This window comes from Cherax quadricarinatus, chromosome 24, assembly GCF_038502225.1.
Source record: "Cherax quadricarinatus isolate ZL_2023a chromosome 24, ASM3850222v1, whole genome shotgun sequence".
Lineage (NCBI taxonomy): Eukaryota > Metazoa > Arthropoda > Malacostraca > Decapoda > Parastacidae > Cherax > Cherax quadricarinatus.
The window spans coordinates 9900516-9922607 of NC_091315.1; the positions used below are offsets into that span (position 1 = coordinate 9900516).

General features: G+C 38.3%; 1 protein-coding gene across 1 annotated transcript; it reads right to left on the reverse strand.

Annotated features, from left to right (window-relative positions):
* Positions 1 to 1253: 1253 nt before the first annotated feature.
* Positions 1254 to 13929, reverse strand: LOC138853157 (T-complex protein 1 subunit epsilon-like; the record flags this gene model as incomplete). The annotated part of the gene is given in 2 exon segments (XM_070088160.1): positions 1254 to 1479; positions 13542 to 13929. Coding segments are annotated over 2 exon segments (331 nt in total), but the record flags the coding sequence as incomplete, so codon positions are not given.
* Positions 13930 to 22092: the final 8163 nt, after the last annotated feature.

Genomic DNA, 22092 nt, shown 5'->3' on the forward strand with positions numbered 1-22092 from the left:
TCCAAACCGTAGATCTACACCATGAGCTCAGCTCACTCTGATAAGCTGTGAGTGGTAAATTTGGGCCTAGATATGAGAGAATACATCTATGTGGTATGTGTGCAGCACATAAAACAAATCCTGCAGCACACAGTGTATAATGAGAGAAAAAACGGAGACCGTGATTTTCTATTAAAACAGCGACTTTGCAGTGTTTTTTCGTATGTTTTTTATAGTTGTATTTGCGATTTCTTGGTCTCATTTGATAGAATGGAAGACATATTACAGAAATAGAGATGATTTTGATTGGTTTTAGCACTGGAAATGGCTTGAAACCGAGCTCAAAGTAGAGAAAATGCTAATTTTTTGCCGATGTTCAAGAGTAAACAAATGACCTCACACGTCTAATACATGCCAGCTGGTGGGTCTAATATACATTCACTAATGTGGTGATGATATTTATACAATTATTACAATATTGCATAACAGAAAATCTTCTATTTTTTGGTTTGAATAAAAATTCATTATGTGAATAAAAAATCAAAATGGAATTCATTTGTAGGAATACCTACATTGTTTATTCTGGACCCTATTTTGAAATTGGAATATATTGAACTTTGTGTTAAATTGGCCAAATTACCAATTTCCAATCACTTTATTTTGTAGTTGAAACAGTTGACTTGGCGATTTCTTGTGCTCAATCGATAGAACAGAAGTAATACTAGTGAAATAGCTAAGAATTTGGTCAACTGGTATAATGTAATTGGCCTAAAATGGGAGTCAAAGTCGGCAAAATCGCCGATTCATAAATATCGCTGACACGTCAAAATTCGCGAGCATAATTTCGTCAATTTTCCATCAAATTTTGTACTTTTTGTTTTATTACCTTCAGAAAAAGATTCTCTACCATTTCATAATAAAAAATAACAAATTTTTTTTTTTTTTAATTCTTGGACCCTGGTGTGCACTTTGAAATTTGGCCTCTGGACCCTGAAAAGGTTAAACCACACCACTAAGAATTCAGTAAGGGAACAAAGACTAACACCTATTCAAGAAAAGGGTGACTCACCAACAAACTGCTAGCTGCCTTCAAGAAGGCACTTGATACATTCCTCAGCTCTGCTGCTAATCACCCATGCAGTGTATATGTTGATGTGAGCAGCTGGCACCACAGTATGATCAATCAGGCTTGGTCTGGAACCTTACTGCATGGGCAGTTACCCCTAAAATAAACAAGTAACCATCTAATGAGAAAAAATAAACATAAAACTCACCTACAACTCCAGTCGTTCCATCACCAATTTCATCATCCTGGGACTGGGAGAGTTGAACCATAAGTTTGGCAATTTGATGCTCAACATCCATCATCTTTAGGATTGTTGCACCATCATTGGTTACCGTGATGTCACCATCAGGGCTCACCATCAACTTGTCCAAGCCTTTAGGACCCAAGGAGGTAGATAGGATGGATGCCACACTCCTGGCAGCTAAGATGTGTGACTGAAACAAGATTAATCAATTAAATACACAATATAACAGTTTTAATACAAATAGTTTGTTCTGAAAGGTATGCAGTAATTCATACACAACTGCTCAGCAACAACCACTGCATTAACCCTTTCAGTGACCATCATGCTGAACTAAGTCACTGAGGCCAGGATCTCTTGCGTAGTTCTATGTCATGAGCTCAGTTCACTCAGATAAGCTGATAGTAGTAAATTATGGCCTATATACAAGAGAATGGGTCTGTATTGCACGTGTGTACAATATAAAAGAAAAGCCTGCCCAATGTGGTACATGATGGGTAAATCAAAACCGACATGTGTTTGGTTTAAAATAACAAATCTGAGTTGTTTTCTAAGATGGCTTTTAGGATTTTTTTATTTTTTATTTAATAGAATGGGAGACATGCTAATGAAAGATGATTTTTGGTTTGTTCCTGGACCAGAAGCAGCTTGTAATTAGGCTCAAGTAACAGAAATATTTAATTTTTGCCAATTTCCATGAGGATGGGCAAGGCCCCCCCCACCTACACCCCAGTCTGTATTTTGGGGTTCAATAGGTGTGAATCAATTATTGGCCCAGTATGGGCTAATAGGCCCACTGCAGTGTTTCTTCATTCCTGTGTGAATCATCCTCATCTCCCTAGTGTCTTCAAATTATGACAAGTCATCACCTTGACTGCATCTAACAGACTGCAAAGAGTAAAGTACGACAAGGACCCCAATGGAACTGAGTCACTTAAGAATTTTCATGTTTATTAGCCAAAAAGCAACACCTTATTGTGAAATATCACTGAAAGGGTGACGGTTACAAAAATCAAGTTAGTCGGCCGAGACCATGATAAAAAGTGCTGCTACAAGGCACAGTATTTTTCTAACAAATATTAGTTTGATTACATTAATACAGCCTCTCCTCACTTACCGACATACTCATTTACTGACAGTTATGACGTGCTCTCCGACAAGTCTGAATTGCATGCTAAACAAGAACATGGGTCATGGAAACGGGCAGAGCGGCATCTCAGCATCAAGCATCTCAATCTCCTTCCTACAGCCACTCAGTACACTAGCTTTCATAATGCACTTTATTGTACAAGATATAGTACAAGATAGAAGTGCAACAGCACTTGGAAGAGGAAAAACAAGGAGGAAAATGAAAAGTGCAAAAGAAGTTCACTGTAAAGGGGTTAGCTGGTGCGTTCGTCTGTGTGTTTACATTCTTGGCATCTCTTGTGGCATCTAATTACCCAACAAAAGGTTGCACTCAGAATGATAAGAAATTCCCACTACAGGCAGCACACTCCACCACTATTCAAAACTCTAAACCTACTCACCATACGAAACATCCATACTTATTATTGTACTTACTACATACATAGAACACTTAACTCGGATATAAACCCTCCCCTCAAACGTCTCCTTACCAACCTCAACAGAACACATGACCATAACACAAGGCACAGATCACTCTTTGATGTTCCTCGTGTCCATCTCACACTATGCAAAAACTCAATGCACATAAAAGGCACAATAATCTGGAATTCATTACCTGTGAATATAAAAGAAAAACTTACTCACCCACAACTAAATAAATACTGAATAACTGTATCTCATATATGTTTAACCTGTGACCCAATTAAACTTGTTATTTTTAACTACATTACCTAACAGAATACTCCATTCTACTGAATGCACAGCAACACAGTAAATGACCATATGACCTGTCTTTGAAATACTCATTTGTGCTAAATTGTTATCTGTTTACAATAATGTTTACCACTGAATATATCATTGCTTAGTTAATCTTAAGTTAATTTTAAGCCTGCCCATAATGCTCTGCATACAAGGGGCTTTGGCATGTTACACTTAACCACTATTTTTTTGTACTTCAATGTATCATGTTCAAATTAATAAATAAATAAATAGGGTGGGTGTTAGAAATCATTAGACTCTGTGAACAAGGCATGTCGATGGTGGTAATAATAATAATAACAATCGCTCTGGAGCACTTTAAATGTCAGTTACCAATCCTATACGAAATACATATATGACATTTTAAGCACTCCAGAGCAATTATTATAATTTTTACCACCGACATACCTTGTTCACCGAGTTTAACCATTTCTAACACCCACCCTTAGGTGCCACGAGACGCCAAGAATGTAAACACACAGACTAACACACCAGCTAACCCCCTTTACAGTGAACTTCTTTTGTACTTTTCATTTTCCTCTTTGTTTCTCCTCTTCCAAGTGCTGCTGCACTTCTATCTTGTATTATGGGATGCACAATAAATTACAAATTTAGACGAAATATGTAGTCTGAGACTGCTTGATGCTGAGATGCATCACTAACCCCTTTCCAGTGAACTGTTGTACTTCTTCCATTCTTCATTCTTCTTCTTCTCCCTCTCTACAATAAATGCTCACATGTTTCATGTTGTATTACCCTTAATAATGAACATATTGAAAGGATTTTCAGAGCAAACATAAAACAGCGAATGTTTTATTTTCGGATGGTGACTTTTTGAAGTATCAGAAAAGGGTGGTTCCTCACTTATCAACGAACTCATTTACCGACATGGTCTTAGGAACGGAACTCTCATTAAGTGAGGAGAGGCTGTAATTATTTAAGTGTGACAACACACAGTACATTACAATGTAATATGACAATTTCAAATGATGTATATTTCCAATAACAGAACATTATTTATATTTTTAATATGACTACTCAAAGAAATGCTGATCCATGTGTGTGCCTGAATGACAAAGTGCATCACCTGTGCTTGTGCAAATGTAATTGTACATTAAAGCCAAAATAGCTAAGTGATACTTTCTCAACAGTATCAGGGCATTCATTGGATATTAGCCTACTAATAGTTGGTTTAAGTACAGAACCATGAAATTTTGGGCATTATCGGGCATCGTTCATTGGCCATAGTACAGAAGGACCCCGCTTAAACAGCAGGTTAGGTTCCAGGCTACTGCTGTAAAGCAAAAATCACATCACATAAAATGCATATAAAAGCTTGATAACGTATTTCCACTAGGGGCTCTGGTGGCCTGGTGGCTAAAACTCTTGCTTCACATGGTGAGGGTCTGGGTTTGATTCCCAGCCAGGGTAGAAACATTGGGCATGTTTCTTTACACTTGTTGTCTATGTTCACCCATCTATAAATGGGTACCTGGGCGTTAGTTAACTGGTGTAGGTCGCATCCTGGGACACTGACCTAATTTACCCGAAATGCTCAGCATAACAAGGGGTTTTCTATATAGTAGTATGTCAATGACGTCAGCTAGGGCTGTATACCATGTACATGTACTTGTAGTAAATAAAGATATTATTATTATATTAAGTGAGCAACAGAGCTATGCCTAAAAAATGCATATACAGGGCACAGTACTTAAAATATTTTCATCCTGAGCTTATAGCGAGTGAATGTATTTATTGTAAGAAATCTGAATAAATGAAGAATGGATATAATTGAAAACTGCTGCATTAGCGAAACACTAAAGTGAAGCACTGTAAAGTAGGGCCCTTCTGTATATACAAACTAGTGACTTGTTTATGCACTCTAAGTTTACTAGTAAGTCACATTATCCTCACACAAGATTTACTTGTACAAGTTAATTATTACAATTATAACTATCCACAAGGGTCCAAGAGAAGTTAAGGCATGGGAATCAGACACCAAACCTAGAGGGATGATTCAACACAAAATGGCACATCTCAATCCCAACTGGAGGAATTCCAACAACTTGTCATCTATTATTATGCTATCCCTTCAAAGTTCCCTCTGAGGAAGCAAGTAACCTCAGACTATTTCAAGCACTTGGGTAGTTTTGGCATCTATTTATTTATTTTATGTCTTTGCAAACAGTACACTGAGATTTTGTATTTACAATAGTGGGTTGCAATGCAAAGAGAGCCTCTATTATGCCTAAGCACTATGGGCCAACTTAACATTATTGGCTTACAGACTACTTAACACTAAGGATTATATCTTATAGTTTTACAGTAGGACAGTAATTATTTCATAGTTGTACAGTAGATTATAAATGAATCAAAATTTGAGCAAGACAAAAGACATATTCATATATTCGAAAATGCTTTTTGTGAAAACAATGATTCAATTATATTCCTGTCAACAATGGATAAAAGGTTCAAAGTGATTGTTGAAGTTATGATGTGGGAGTACACAGGTGAGTAAGTGTGTACTGAGTATTTAGCCTTTAGTCTAGGGTGATTAAGTGGCTTCTGAGAAGAGTCAAATTGATTTTCAGACTGGGTTACTTTAATATCTTCTGGTAATGAATTCTATATTCTATATAGTATGGTGGAATATGCTGGCAGGAGTGGGAATTTGTTATTTATTTATTTATTAATTTGAACATGATACAGTGAAGTACAAAAGAATAGTTAAATGCAGCATGCCAAAGCCACTTGAATGCATAGCATTACAGGCAGGCTTAAAATTAACTTAAGATTAACTAAGCAATGAAGTATTCAGTGGTAAAACATTATTGTAAACAGATAACAAGTACAAATGGGTATTACAAAAACAGGTCGCATGGTTGCATGCATTGCTGTACAAACTATTTATTTAGTTAATTTGAATATGATACAGAGAAGTACAAGGAATACAATTTTTAAAGTGCAGCATGCCAAAGCCCCTTTAGGTTGCGGTGGCAGCGGCAGCAGCGACTTCCAAGCTCCGTACTTTTCTCCAACTACCAGAGCTACCAACGCTCCTATGATGACCTAGTTACAAGCAAAACTGCACTACCCAACGTAGCACCCAGAATGACCAAAGATTACCAACAGTGAAACCTACAAATCGAAAATAATAGAGATCAAAGGAAGACTGCACACAAACCGAAAGCAACACCCCGCTGCCAGCCAAACAACGTAACCCTAAGCTTTGTATACTACAACTTCTTCTTAACTACAACAATTCCTGTAGTATTATGAGGCGCAATCTAAGAGGAAACAGCACCAAGGCCAGCAAGAAAACACCGAAAAATCAACTATTCAACAAGTGTAGCCAGGAGGACGCCGGCTCAGCAACCACCCCACTCACCACCGCTCAAAGCCACACCACAACAATAACAACAAACATGGCTGCCACCAGCCCATCCTCCCCTCTCTTCCCCGGATTCAACCTACCAAGTAGTCTCTCAGGTATGACCAACGATCCAGATACCCTAAAGACATGCATCTCCAACTTAGCTATTGAAAATATGAATCTTCGAGAGACGCTAACAAAACAAGACACCAGGATGACACAACTCGAGAACAAAATCCACAGTCTTGAACAAAAGTTAACAACACCAGGAATGACTAACTGTGACAAGACCATCCAAACAGTCATAGATAGCCATACCCAACAAATAATATCTCTTAATACAAAGGTTGAAGAAGCAGTAAAAGACTGGAAGAACAACTTAGATAACCAGTTCAGTGACTACTTTGCTCTCCAAGAAGATAAAACTGAACAAGATAAACTATCGGACGCAGTAATAGTTAACAGTCCACTTTTTCCCAGTGATATGAACCAAACAAACAGTAAAGAAATTACTCTGCAGATCATAAAGGACCAAACAAGTGTTATTGTACCAGAGTCTGAAATAAAAGAAGCCAGGTTACTAGGATCCCATGGTAGAAAAAGTGTTATGCTTAGATTCCACTCACATGACAGGAAAAAAAGACTTAATTATTGCATCTATTAAAGTAAAGAAAGAGGTATACATAAACGAGTGTCTTACCAAAAAACGTCAGAACCTCCTGTATAGAGTCAGAAAACTTAAGCGGGAGAATAACGACAATACACCAATGCTTCACACGGGATGGGAAAATTCTTGTTAGGAAAACAAATGTAGGTCAACTGTACACAATCATGAACGAGAATGATCTATCACGATTTCTCAGGGATACTAATCTTACAGAGAATAACTAAACAATGTCCAACTTAAAAGCCTACGTAGTGTAGTGTATGTTTTGCTCCATTATTGTTCAAATTTCATTGTGCAATCTCTTAGTAATTAAATAATCAACTACCTCATTTTGTGATTTTACTAGTAAGCATAAGTCACCTTATGTGATTTTGTTATTTACTATTGTTCGCTTAAACATTAGCTGAATTGATACTTTCTCTGTCCATATTACTACCTCATATTTTTTTAAATACTATCAATTGATATTACTTACTAAAATTAATAATTATCATTTTTACTAAAATTTCAATTTACTCTTAACATTTTTGACATTTAATAACCATTACTTGTCTAATTACCTTTACCTGTTTTAATACCACATTTACTATCTTAGATTACTCTTAATTACCTTGTACTGCCATATAACCAAGTATAACTACCAGTGCAATATTGAATGAAATAAACATTACTTTTTCACTTTTTTGTAATCACTATTACTTACTAAAATTTTATTAAACACCATATTTACTACCAGTCAATTTTACTTTTGTACATTAAAATTTATCTTATATTTCCCATAACATTTTGTTGCCAAATTTTCAAGTTTGTATATTCAACCCCAACCTTTATATTATCCTTTGTACCTGTGTACCTGGGTACCTGTCTACCATCTTACTATCATATTATAACCAAGACATTACCATTGTTATTTTTTTACTATTATTCTTTTGGTACTTTAATTGTGAATTTTATTTTGTCAATTTAAATCTAGTTATAATCTTGATCTTGTCAACAACCTATACCAGACTCTAGTGCAATTGCAAGTACCATTTCAAATTGTATTTTTATATTATAAGTTTATATTATAATTCCTACCATCTGTCCATTTAACTTTGTTTACCATTACTTAATTTTAGTCCCTTATATATTTTCTCCTTTATTTTAGCTTTATATAACTACCCTAGTTTATATATTCACAATTGTTAAAATAATCAAGGTGCTATTCTCAGGTGCTAAAGTAGAATAAGTTCACAATTTTGCCATTATATTCCAAAGCTCATTTATTTGATTACCACTTTATTGTTCACCACAACCTATATTAGTCCCTTTTATATTATAATTTTATACTATAATTCTAACTTTAAAAAATTACCTTTATAGTACTACCTACTATCATATTCCCAAGCTCCATTATTTGATCATCACTTTATTTGTATTAGTCCCTTTTATATTGTCTCCTTTATTTTAGCTTAAAAAAAAAAAAAAAAAAAAAAAAAAAAAAAAAAAAAAAAACTACCTTAGCTCATTATTTTACATTTGTTAAATAATTCAGGTGCTATTTTTTAGCTTAAGACTATTTACTTTGTTTTATACTTAATTCTAACTATAGATTCACTACAAATCTTATGATTACAAGCATTGATCCTGATACCAACCTCTTATTTAATGACTTAAATGAATCAAACAGTTACTGTAATTACTACACTGCAGAACAATCAAAGGCACTTCTCAGTGCCAACAACAACATAACTATCTTTAACTACAATATCAGATCTTTAAGCAAGCATTACGATGACCTCATAGCATTACTAAATTCCTTACATGCCAATATGTCCATCATTACACTAACTGAAACCTGGCTAAAGCCTGATAGTACAGATGTCTATGCCATTCCTGGTTACACAGCCATACACAACTGTAGGCCAGACCAACAAGGGGGTGGCACAGCCATATACTACTCAGACCAACTAGAATGTATCACTAATACTTGCACAAGGGATGAACATGGGGAATATATAATAGCTAAATTCAAATCCAAATACCTACAAAAACCTCTCACATTGATAAACATCTACAGAGTTCCACAGTCAAACATTAGCCAATTTAGTCAAAACCTAGGAAGTATGATAACTGATGCACGCATGAACAAAGATCACTTACTACTCTCAGGTGACTTCAATATAAATCTCCTGCAAGACCAGGACCCACACGTTACTGAATTCACAAACACAATGAGTAACTGTATGTTACTACCAACAGTAACAAAACCTACAAGAGTTACAGAGACTAGTGTTTCCCTACTTGACCACATCTGGACCAACACCATATCCCCTTTAAAATCAGGCATAATTACAGATAATACCACAGACCACTACCCTACTTTCCTCATAACAACTCTTGGTAAACTACCCCAAGACACTACTAAAGTCACCTTCAGACTTCACAATGAGGCAGCCATTAATAACTTCACAACAGCAGTAGCAAACATTGATTGGCACACTGAGCTAGAAATCTATACAGATATTGACGAATGTATTAATAATTTTCTAAAAAAGACCCAATACCTCTATAACAAGCACTGCCCTAAAAAAACTAAACAGATGACAGCTAAGAGACTGAACAGTCCCTGGCTAACACCCAGCATTCTCAAATCCATAAATACAAAACACCAATATGAAAAACAGTACAGAATGGGTCACATAACCAGAGACCAAACAAAACGTTACTCGTCAATCCTAACCAGCCTGATAAGAAGGGCAAAAAAATTGTATTATGAGAACAGATTATCCAACTTACGAGGTGATATAAAAAAGACCTGGAAAACCCTATCAGAAATTCTGGGAACAAAAAAGATATCACGAAATAGCGAAATAAAATTAGCAAAATCAGATGAACCCCAACTCCCACCAACAGAAACAGCAAACAGACTCAATGATTTCTTCTCCACTATAGGACAAAACCTTGCCAATAAAATCCCAAGCTCAGATACCCCACCAAATGACTACCTCACCGGCAACTACCCGAACACACTGTTCCTAGCTCCGACTAACCCATACGAAGTCTCCCTTATTATCAACGCACTAAAAAACAAGGCAGGAGATTTAAATACCTTACCACCCTTTATATACAAAAAACTGTCACAAGTGCTATCACCAATCATTGCAACACTCTTTAACAAATCCATAGAATCCTCCACCTTCCCTACAGTACTCAAAATAGCAAGGGTCACCCCGATCCACAAAGGAGGAGACCAAACAGAGTTGAATAACTATAGGCCAATATCCAACTTACACCCTCTCTCAAAAATCTTCGAAAAATTAATTCATAAACGAATCTACTCCTACCTTATCTCCCAAAACATACTCAACCCCTGCCAATTTGGATTCAGGCCTAATAAAAATACTAATGATGCTATTATACACATGCTAGAACATATATACACTGCAATAGAGAAAAAAGAAGTCCCACTGGGGATCTTCATTGACTTACGTAAAGCTTTTGATACAGTTGACCATGACTTGCTCCACGTAAAATTGTCACACTATGGTATAAGAGGGCACTCCCTCAACTACCTCAAGTCATACCTCAGCAACAGAAGCCAATATGTGTACGCAAATGGGGCAAACTCTTCTGCGCAACCAATTACAGTTGGTGTCCCACAGGGAAGTGTCCTTGGCCCTCTTCTCTTTCTCCTATACATAAATGACCTTCCAAATGCTTCGCAATTACTCAAACCCACACTATTTGCAGATGACACTACATACGTCTTCTCTCACCCGAGCCCAGTCACGCTAGCCAATACTGTAAATACCGAATTACAGAAAATATCTACCTGGATGAGGACTAACAAACTTACACTAAACATTGACAAAACCTACTTCATTCAGTTTGGTAACAGAGCTACAGATGTCCCTCTTAACATAATGATAAACGGATCACCTATCACAAAGCTAACAGAGGGAAAATTCTTAGGAATCCACCTTGATAATAGACTCAAATTTCATACACATATACAACAAATTTCTAAGAAAATTTCCAAGACTGTAGGCATACTATCGAAGATACGGTACTATGTTCCACAGTCAGCCCTCCTGGCCCTATATCACTCTCTTATTTACCCCTATCTCACCTATGGAATTTGTGCATGGGGCTCAACAACAATTAACCATCTCAGACCACTAATTACCCAACAAAAGGCTGCAGTTAGAATGATAACAAATTCTCACTACAGGCAGCACACTCCACCAATATTCAATACACTAAACCTACTCACCATACAAAACATCCATACTTATTACTGCACCTATTACATACATAGAACACTTAACTCTGATATTAACCCTCCCCTCAAACATCTCCTTGCCAACCTCAACAGAACACATGACCATAACACAAGGCACAGATCACTCTTTGATGTTCCTCGTGTCCATCTCACACTATGCAAAAACTCAATGCACATAAAAGGCCCTAAAATCTGGAATTCATTACCTGTAAATATAAAAGAAACACTACCTGTTTATAAATTCAAGTCTCTTCTCAAAGATCACTTACTCACCCAAAACCAAATAAATACTGAATAACTGAACCTTATAAATTGTATATCTTAAATGTTTCTCACAATTATATCACATAAATGTTAAACCTAAAACCCAATCTAACTTTATTATTTTTTAAATACACTACCTAACAGAATACTCCATACGACTGAATGTACAACAATGCATGCAACCATATGACCTGTCTTTGTAATACTCATTTGTGCTTTATAGTTATCTGTTTACAATAATGTATTATCACTGATTTCATCATTGCTTAGTTAATTTTAAGCCAGCCCGAAATGCTATGCATAGTATAAGTGGCTTTGGCATGCTGCTCTTGTCTGTATTTTTTTGTACCTCTGTATGCTCAAATTGTAAATAAATAAATAAAATAAATAAATAAATAAAAAAAGTATGCAGAGTATTATGGGCAGGTTTAAAATTAACTTTAGATTAACTAAGCAATGATATATTCAGTGGTACAAAAATTATTGTAAAACAGATAACAATTTAGTACAAATGAGTATTACAAAGACAGGTCATATGGTCATTTACTGTGTTGCTGTGTAATCAGTAGAATGGAACATCAAAGAGTGATCTGTGCCTTGTGTTATGGTCATGTGTTCTGTTGAGGTTGGTAAGGAAATGTTTGAGGGGAGGGTTAATATCAGAGTTAAGTGTTCTATGAATGTAGTAGGTGCAGTAATAAGTATGGATGTTTTGTATGGTGAGTAGGTTTAGTGTTTTGAATACTGGTGGAGTGTGCTGTCTGTAGTGGGAATTTGTTATCATTCTGACTGCAGCCTTTTGTTGGGCGATTAGTGGTCTGAGATGGTTTATTGTTGTTGAGCACCATGCACAAATTCCTTAGGTGAGATAGGGGTAAATAAGCGAGTGATATAGGGCCAGGAGGGCTGACTGTGGAACATAGTACCGTATCTTCGATAGTATGCCTACGGTCTTGGAATTTTTTTTGGAAATTTGTTGTATATGTGTTTGAAATTTGAGTCTATTATCAAGGTGGATTCCTAAGAATTTTCACTCTGAGTTTTGTGATAGGTAATCCATTTATCATTATGTTAAGAGACACATCTGTAGCTCTGTTACCAAACTGAATGAAGTAGGTTTTGTCAATGTTTAGAGTAAATTTGTTGGTCCTCATCCAGGTAGATATTTTCTGTAATTCGGTATTTACAGTATTGGCTAGCATGACTGGGCTCAGGTGAGAGTAGACGTATGTAGTGTCATCTGCAAATAGTGTGGGTTTGAGTAGTTGTGATGCATTTGGTAGGTCATTTATGTATGTTATCATTCTTACTGCTGCCTTATGCTGGGTTATTAGGGGTTTTAGGTTAGGAACATCTTGTAAGTTTATGGTAAATTGCAGATATTAAATTTAATAGTGTGAATTTATCATCGTTTCACAGATGCTAAATAATTTATTCCCTAATAGTAAAATGCATTAGCCCCTCCCCTCTTAATTTACATCCCTGCAGTTACTTAGTAAATGCAAACATCATTAAAAGCTAATAAGCTAGTCCCTGGAAGAATTTTGGGTGTTTAAACTAAATGTCTCCACGAATAAAATAACTTGTATTAATTTACAAAGGAATCAAATAGACCAAATTTGGATACACAACGTGAGTCACCACCGGTCGTGATATGTCATTTAATATAAATGTACAATGAAGGCGACACTATTTTGCTCAGAGATGAGTACCAGTACAGGTAAGGTGCTGAACAAGGTGGTGTAGGACTCATCATCACCACACCCAGATAAAACAACAACACCTGCACTCCATTCTTACCTTGAGAGCATCGGCGCCCGTCAACCGTTTCTGCTGGTCCTGATCCTTTAAGATGATGATGGGCTTCCCATATTCATCGAACACCAGCTGCCCCATGGCCGCCATGATGTATGAAGGGCCTCCGGGGGCGTCACAACCCACGGATGATGGAGATATTCACAGACGTTGAGGAAGGTCTGCCGCCGTCACTCCCTCCTGTTAGTGGTGGTGACTCACACGCCATCTGTTGCCCGCCATCACAACTATAACACCAAAACAATCTAGAATCATCTAAAAAGTCTCTTTAACACTGTTTAGACTTTGATGTTAGTTTAGTACACATTGTCATTTAAGTTATATGCATGGACTTTCTTTAACATTTTGAAGTTATCGAGTATTAGGCAGTATCCCCCTGCGACACAGTTCCTTGTCACGACCTAACATTGTGGACAACTAGTTCCATGCTTGTAAAGAGACTAAACATTTTTTTAAATATTTTTACATTGTATATAAATATTTAAAAGATCTTTTCATTTTTATTTTAAATAAAATAGCCAACATATAATTTTATATTTTTCAATAATCGATAACCTAATAAGGAGGATAGAGACAATAGACCCAGCTGGTGTTACAAACTCTAATTCCTCATATTTTTAATATTGTATAGGTCTTTGCAAATAAAGTGTAAGTTTATTATGTCAGAATTTTGAAACTTATCCACTTACTTTATTCATGTATATCAACTTTCATGTAAGATGACATTTCTAGGTATCTTGGAGTGCTGGTCACTGTTTGTTTAGATTAATGTCTCAAGTTACGACCAATGTTTTTAGTGGCAATAAGTTATATTTTTGATAATGTATTCCATACTGGATTATGTACATCAACTATATGGACTAACTGTAAAATATGAAATAACTAATATTTATTTCTAGTGATGTAACAATGCCTGGTTGGGTTCTGACAAAGATCCATTGTAAGATTAATTAGGCACAGGTACACATAAGTAAAATTATCATACATTCAAATTCAAACCCCTCAAGGAAGGTTCCTTGATGTTGGTGAGGGGCTCTTGATTTAGGGAATTGGATCTGTGCTCCAGTTCCCCGAATTAAGCCTGAATGCCTTCCACATCCCCCCCAGGTTTAGCGCTTCCCCCTTGATTATAATAATAATAATCAAATTCAAATTCAAATTCAAAGTTTATTCTCTATAAGTATTACAATGCTGAGTTTACAGAATTTGGTTATTGTGTGGTTTACATGTAGTAAAATAATAATTACAGAGTGTACCACTAGAACACCTAGCATGGCTAGGCATTTCGGGCAGACTTAAATTAAATCTTAAGTTTAAAATATTACAAAATTATGAGGTAAGTTGGTATTATGGCTAAGTGACTAAATACTAGTTTGTGAGTTTAGCAATGTGAATGCTTTTGTTTTGGCACAATACATAGTTTCAGTATTGGAGTATCACAGGCCAACTTATGACTAGTTAAGATTCATTATTTTGAGATTGAGATTGATATTTCTGTTTATGGTCAAATGGGTGAGTGAGTGTAAGTGTGAACCACCAGGTGGTATTCGTATTATTAGTTGACAGGGTGTATCAGGGAGATAAGATGTTTTCTGATGGTAGTTTTGAAGGTGATGAATATGTCCATCAATCTTGTACAAGATTGATGGACTGAACACATCGACTCCAGGCTGAGGGACTGATTACCTCATACTCCTCCTCTCCTTACGCCTTCCTCTTTGTATTGGACTGATGAAGCCACTGTGTGGCGAAACGTTTCCTGAATAAAGATTCCCATATGCTGCATAAGTGTCTCAATCTTCAACTTGACGGTTTTTCAAACCATTCATCACATTAAAAATAATAAATGGTTATATATATATATATATATATATATATATATATATATATATATATATATATATATATATATATATATATATATATATATATATATATATATATATATACAATTACATAACAGAAGGAAAATATATTTTAATATCACTCACCAATTTGACTGGAGATTAATGTGTATCATACTCAGAAAACCTCACTCTAACTAAATCTATGAAAATAATGCTGGCCAGAATTACACACAAAACTAGAGAGCTTATCTGAGGTTCCTGGAGCTGTCTTGTCCAGTCGTCTGATATCTCAAATTATGCAGGAATTCACATCCACCAATTTCGCCTCCTATTTGAGAGGTGTCAACACAATTTTAACCTCTAGAGCACGAAAAATTCTTCCCATTACACCAACGTTTGTACAAAATTCAAAACCAAGATGGCGAGTCTCCTGCCCAGATGCAGGCTTTCCGTTTTCTATGACAAATATTATTAAATACAGTATAGGCCATCTATTTACCTATAAATTACCGTATTTCCGGAAAATATATACAGTATTTTCCACAGTAACCATAAACCCGTAGACAGATTTAACATAGTACTAAATCTCGATAACGAGGTATGTCACGAAACAACTAAAATGGCAAATTGTTTTAATTCCTACTACACATCTGTCGCATCAATACTAGTAAGTAAACTACCAGCTGCATCAAATACCTTTAACACAGACTGATAAGTTTAAAACATACTATACCAATAAAGAGGTAACCCCAAACAGTTGTCAACTAGTAAGTGTGTCTCATGACTTCGTGCAAAAAAAAAACAAAAACTAAGCAGGTTAAACCCAACTAAGAGCACCGGTCAAGATAACATCCCGTTTAAGTTCTCAATAAAAAGTGCCTCTGAATTGCCAATCCCCACTGCTCGCATAATAAATCTGTCCATCACCACTAATACCGTACCGGAGGGGTTCAAGGAGGCCAGAGTTACTCCTATCCTCAAGAAAAATAGTAGGTCTGATGTAAGCAACTATAGGCCTGTTAGTATACTCAGTATAATATCCAAAATTCTAGAGAGGGCGGTGTACTGTCAAGTAGTTAAGTACCTTAATGACAATAACATTCTCCATAGCTATCAATCTTACTCAACCACACCTCCCTAATTAATCTGATGGATTACTTGAGAACTGAAATGTCAATGGGGAACCTCAAAGGTATGGTAACCTTAGACCTGCAAAAGGCCTTCGATACTGTCAAACATAACATATTATGTAAGAAACTTCAAGCTATCGGTATAGGTTCTGTAGACTGGTTAAGTCCTACCTTTGCAATAGGAGACAAATTGTCAAAATCAACAAAACGGAATCAGAACCCCTGCCGATAGCATGTGGAGTTCCCCAAGGCAGTATTCTGGGTCCCTTATTATTCCTATGCTATGTTAATTCATGCCTATCAGTGTCAAGTGCAGACTCCTACTGTATGCAGATGACAGTGCTCTGTTAGTGTCAGGTAAAGACCCACAAGATATAGCTAATGTAATAACACTGGAACTGGAGTCCTGCAGCAACAAACTGTCGTTACACCTCGGGAAAACAGAAACCATACTCTTTGGCACGAAACATAAACTGAGAAGGGTAAATAATTTTAACGTCCGGTGTAATGGGGAACCCATCACTTCAGTTTCCTCAGTAAAATATATGGGAATCCCTTTCGATCCATGCATGTCAGGAGAACTGATAGGGAACAGTGTAGCAAAGAAAGCGAATGCAAGATTGAAGTTCCTGTACAGACAAGCACAGTGTCCACCTACTGAGGCTCGCAGGACCCTATGTCTAGCCCTTATACAATGTCATATAGGCTACGCTTGCTTTTCATGGTACTCTGCCTTGACAAAAAAAAAAAAAAAAAAAACTGAAAGATAGACTGCAAATCACCCAGAACAAAATGGTAAGATTCATCCTGGACCTGAGTCCAAGAGAACATGTAGGCCAGGATGAATTACAACAATCGGATATGCTGAAAGTTGAAGACAGAGTAAAACAACTGAAGTTTATAAAATTGCTTACAAACAGTGTCCAGAATATCTTGCTGCCAATTTTGTCAAGACTGAGAACCGGAGCAATCATAGTACTAGGGGAAGAGCATAACTTTGTAGTACCCACAGTCAGTGGCCAGGCGTCAAACACCTTTTATTGTACAGCAATAAAGAGATGGAATAGACTGCCTACACATGTCAAAGTCAATCATAGCATGAACCAGTTCAAGAAGAGAGACAAAAGGTGCCTAATGAATGTAGCGACAGAAAGAGAGGAGAATGATTTTTTACTTTTTATCTAACACACATGTAAATATAAATAATTAATTTTTGCCTTATACCTAGTATGTCTCCTTTATAATATAATAATAAGATATTATCTCCCTTACAGTATAATAATAAGGTATTAAAAGGACCCCACTGGAAATAAGTCACTTTGTCTGACTTTTTTGGGTTATCCTAGGTTCTCTACACATACCCTGCTATGTATGATAATCTATGTAACTGTATTTGTGTATACCTGAATAAACTCACTCACTTGCTATAGCGGCACAACATACGTTTCTCATGTCCTTTTTGTATTTGAAGTGAATAAGGTCTCAGGACCGAAACATATCTATTATATAACGTTGTGAGTGTTGTATTGTATCTGTTTCAGCATGATACAAGATCTAACATTTTCCATAGTACATAAACCCAAACCTGAACCCTAGCAAGACTCATAACTGTACCTCACGCCACACTACAGGCACAGTAACTGTACCTCACGCCACACTACAGGTACAGTAACTGTATCTCACACCACTGTATCTGCACAAAATTCAATTTAAACCAGCAAATAATAGAGCCTACTAGACTGGAGAATACACTAGACCTCATATTCACTAACAATGATGATCTGATAAGAAATGTCACCATATCAAAAACAATATACTCAGATCACAACATAATTGAGGTTCAGACATGTATGCGAGGAGCCCCAGACCGACAAAATGAGACTAGTCACGAGGGAGCATTCACCAAATTCAACTTCAATAACAAAAACATAAAGTGGGACCAAGTAAACCAAGTCCTAACCGATATAAGCTGGGAAGATATACTAAGCAACACAGACCCAAACTTATGCCTAGAACAGATTAACTCGGTGGCACTCGATGTATGCACAAGGCTTATTCCTCTAAGAAAAAGGAGGAGTAGATGTAAAATAGAAAGAGACAGGCGCTCCCTTTACAGGCGACGGAAAAGAATAACAGAGCGGCTAAAAGAGGTCAATATATCTGAAATGCGCAGGGAGACACTGGTCAGAGAAATAGCAAGCATCGAACTTAAGCTAAAAGAATCCTTTAGGAGTCAGGAATCGCGGGAAGAACTAAAAGCTATAAATGAAATCGAAAGAAACCCAAAGTATTTCTTCTCCTATGCCAAATCAAAATCGAGAACAACGCCCAGTATTGGGCCCCTACTTAAACAAGATGGGTCCTACACAGATGACAGCAAGGAAATGAGTGAGCTACTCAAGTCCCAATATGACTCAGTTTTTAGCAAGCCGCTAACCAGACTGAGAGTCGAAGATCAAAATGAATTTTTTATGAGAGAGCCACAAAATTTGATTAACACAAGCCTATCCGATGTTATCCTGACGCCAAATGACTTCGAACAGGCGATAAATGACATGCCCATGCACTCTGCCCCAGGGCCAGACTCATGGAACTCTGTGTTCATCAAGAACTGCAAGAAGCCCCTATCACGAGCCTTTTCCATCCTATGGAGAGGGAGCATGGACACGGGGGTCGTCCCTCAGTTACTAAAAACAACAGACATAGCCCCACTCCACAAAGGGGGCAGTAAAGCAACAGCAAAGAACTACAGACCAATAACACTAACATCCCATATCATAAAAATCTTTGAAAGGGTCCTAAGAAGCAAGATCACCACCCATCTAGAAATCCATCAGTTACACAACCCAGAGCAACATGGGTTTAGAACAGGTCGCTCGTGTCTGTCTCAACTACTGGATCACTACGACAAGGTCCTAAATGCACTAGAAGACAAAAAGAATGCAGATGTAATATATACAGACTTTGCAAAAGCCTTCGACAAGTGTGACCATGGCGTAATAGCGCACAAAATGCGCGCTAAAGGAATAACAGGAAAAGTCGGTCGATGGATCTATAATTTCCTCACTAACAGAACACAGAGAGTAGTCGTCAACAGAGTAAAGTCCGAGGCAGCTACGGTGAAAAGCTCTGTTCCACAAGGCACAGTACTAGCTCCCATCTTGTTCCTCATCCTCATATCCGACATAGACAAGGATGTCAGCCACAGCACCGTGTCTTCCTTTGCAGATGACACCCGAATCTGCATGACAGTGTCTTCCATTGCAGACACTGCAAGGCTCCAGGCGGACATCAACCAAATCTTTCAGTGGGCTGCAGAAAACAATATGAAGTTCAACGATGAGAAATTTCAATTACTCAGATATGGTAAACATGAGGAAATTAAATCTTCATCAGAGTACAAAACAAATTCTGGCCACAAAATAGAGCGAAACACCAACGTCAAAGACCTGGGAGTGATTATGTCGGAGGATCTCACCTTCAAGGACCATAACATTGTATCAATCGCATCTGCTAGAAAAATGACAGGATGGATAATGAGAACCTTCAAAACTAGGGAGGCCAAGCCCATGATGACACTCTTCAGGTCACTTGTTCTATCTAGGCTGGAATATTGCTGCACTCTAACAGCACCTTTCAAGGCAGGTGAAATTGCCGACCTAGAAAATGTACAGAGAACTTTCACGGCGCGCATAACGGAGATAAAACACCTCAATTACTGGGAGCGCTTGAGGTTTCTAAACCTGTATTCCCTGGAACGCAGGAGGGAGAGATACATGATTATATACACCTGGAAAATCCTAGAGGGACTAGTACCGAACTTGCACACGAAAATCACTCACTACGAAAGCAAAAGACTTGGCAGACGATGCACCATCCCCCCAATGAAAAGCAGGGGTGTCACTAGCACGTTAAGAGACCATACAATAAGTGTCAGGGGCCCGAGACTGTTCAACTGCCTCCCAGCACACATAAGGGGGATTACCAACAGACCCCTGGCAGTCTTCAAGCTGGCACTGGACAAGCACCTAAAGTCAGTTCCTGATCAGCCGGGCTGTGGCTCGTACGTTGGTTTGCGTGCAGCCAGCAGCAACAGCCTGGTTGATCAGGCGCTGATCCACCAGGAGGCCTGGTCACAGACCGGGCCGCGGGGGCATTGACCCCCGAAACTCTCTCCAGGTAAACTCCAGGTAAACAGGCGCAGTAACTGTACCTCACGCCACACTACAGGCACAGTAGTTGTACCTCACGCCACACTACAGGCACAGTAACTGTACCTCATGCCACACTACAGGCACAGTAACTGTACCTCACATCACACTACAGGCACAGTAACTGTACCTCACGCCACACTACAGGCACAGTAACTGTACCTCATGCCACACTACAGGCACAGTAACTGTACCTCACGCCACACTACAGGCACAGTAACTGTACCTCACGCCACACTACAGGCACAGTAGCTGTACCTCATGCCACACTACAGGCACAGTAGCTGTACCTCACGCCACACTACAGGCACAGTAGCTGTACCTCACGCCACACTACAGGCACAGTAGCTGTACCTCACGCCACACTACAGGCACAGTAGCTGTACCTCACACCACACTACAGGCACAGTAGCTGTACCTCACACCACACTACAGGCACAGTAGCTGTACCTCACACCACACTACAGGCACAGTAGCTGTACCTCACACCACACTACAGGCACAGTAGCTGTACCTCACACCACACTACAGGCACAGTAGCTGTACCTCACGCCACACTACAGGCACAGTAGTTGTACCTCACGCCACACTACAGGCACAGTAGCTGTACCTCACGCCACACTACAGGCACAGTAGCTGTACCTCACGCCACACTACAGGCACAGTAACTGTACCTCATGCCACACTACAGGCACAGTAACTGTACCTCATGCCACACTACAGGCACAGTAGCTGTACCTCATGCCACACTACAGGCACAGTAGCTGTACCTCACGCCACACTACAGGCACAGTAGCTGTACCTAATGCCACACTACAGGCACAGTAACTGTACCTCATGCCACACTACAGGCACAGTAGTTGTACCTCATGCCACACTACAGGCACAGTAGTTGTACCTCATGCCACACTACAGGCACAGTAGCTGTACCACAGTCATGCCACACTACAGGCACAGTAGCTGTACCTCACGCCACACTACAGGCACAGTAGTTGTACCTCATGCCACACTACAGGCACAGTAGTTGTACCTCATGCCACACTACAGGCACAGTAGCTGTACCTAATGCCACACTACAGGCACAGTAGCTGTACCTCACGCCACACTACAGGCACAGTAGTTGTACCTCATGCCACACTACAGGCACAGTAGCTGTACCTCATGCCACACTACAGGCACAGTAGCTGTACCTCATGCCACACTACAGGCACAGTAGCTGTACCTCATGCCACACTACAGGCACAGTAGCTGTACCTCATGCCACACTACAGGCACAGTAGCTGTACCTCATGCCACACTACAGGCACAGTAGCTGTACCTCATGCCACACTACAGGCACAGTAGCTGT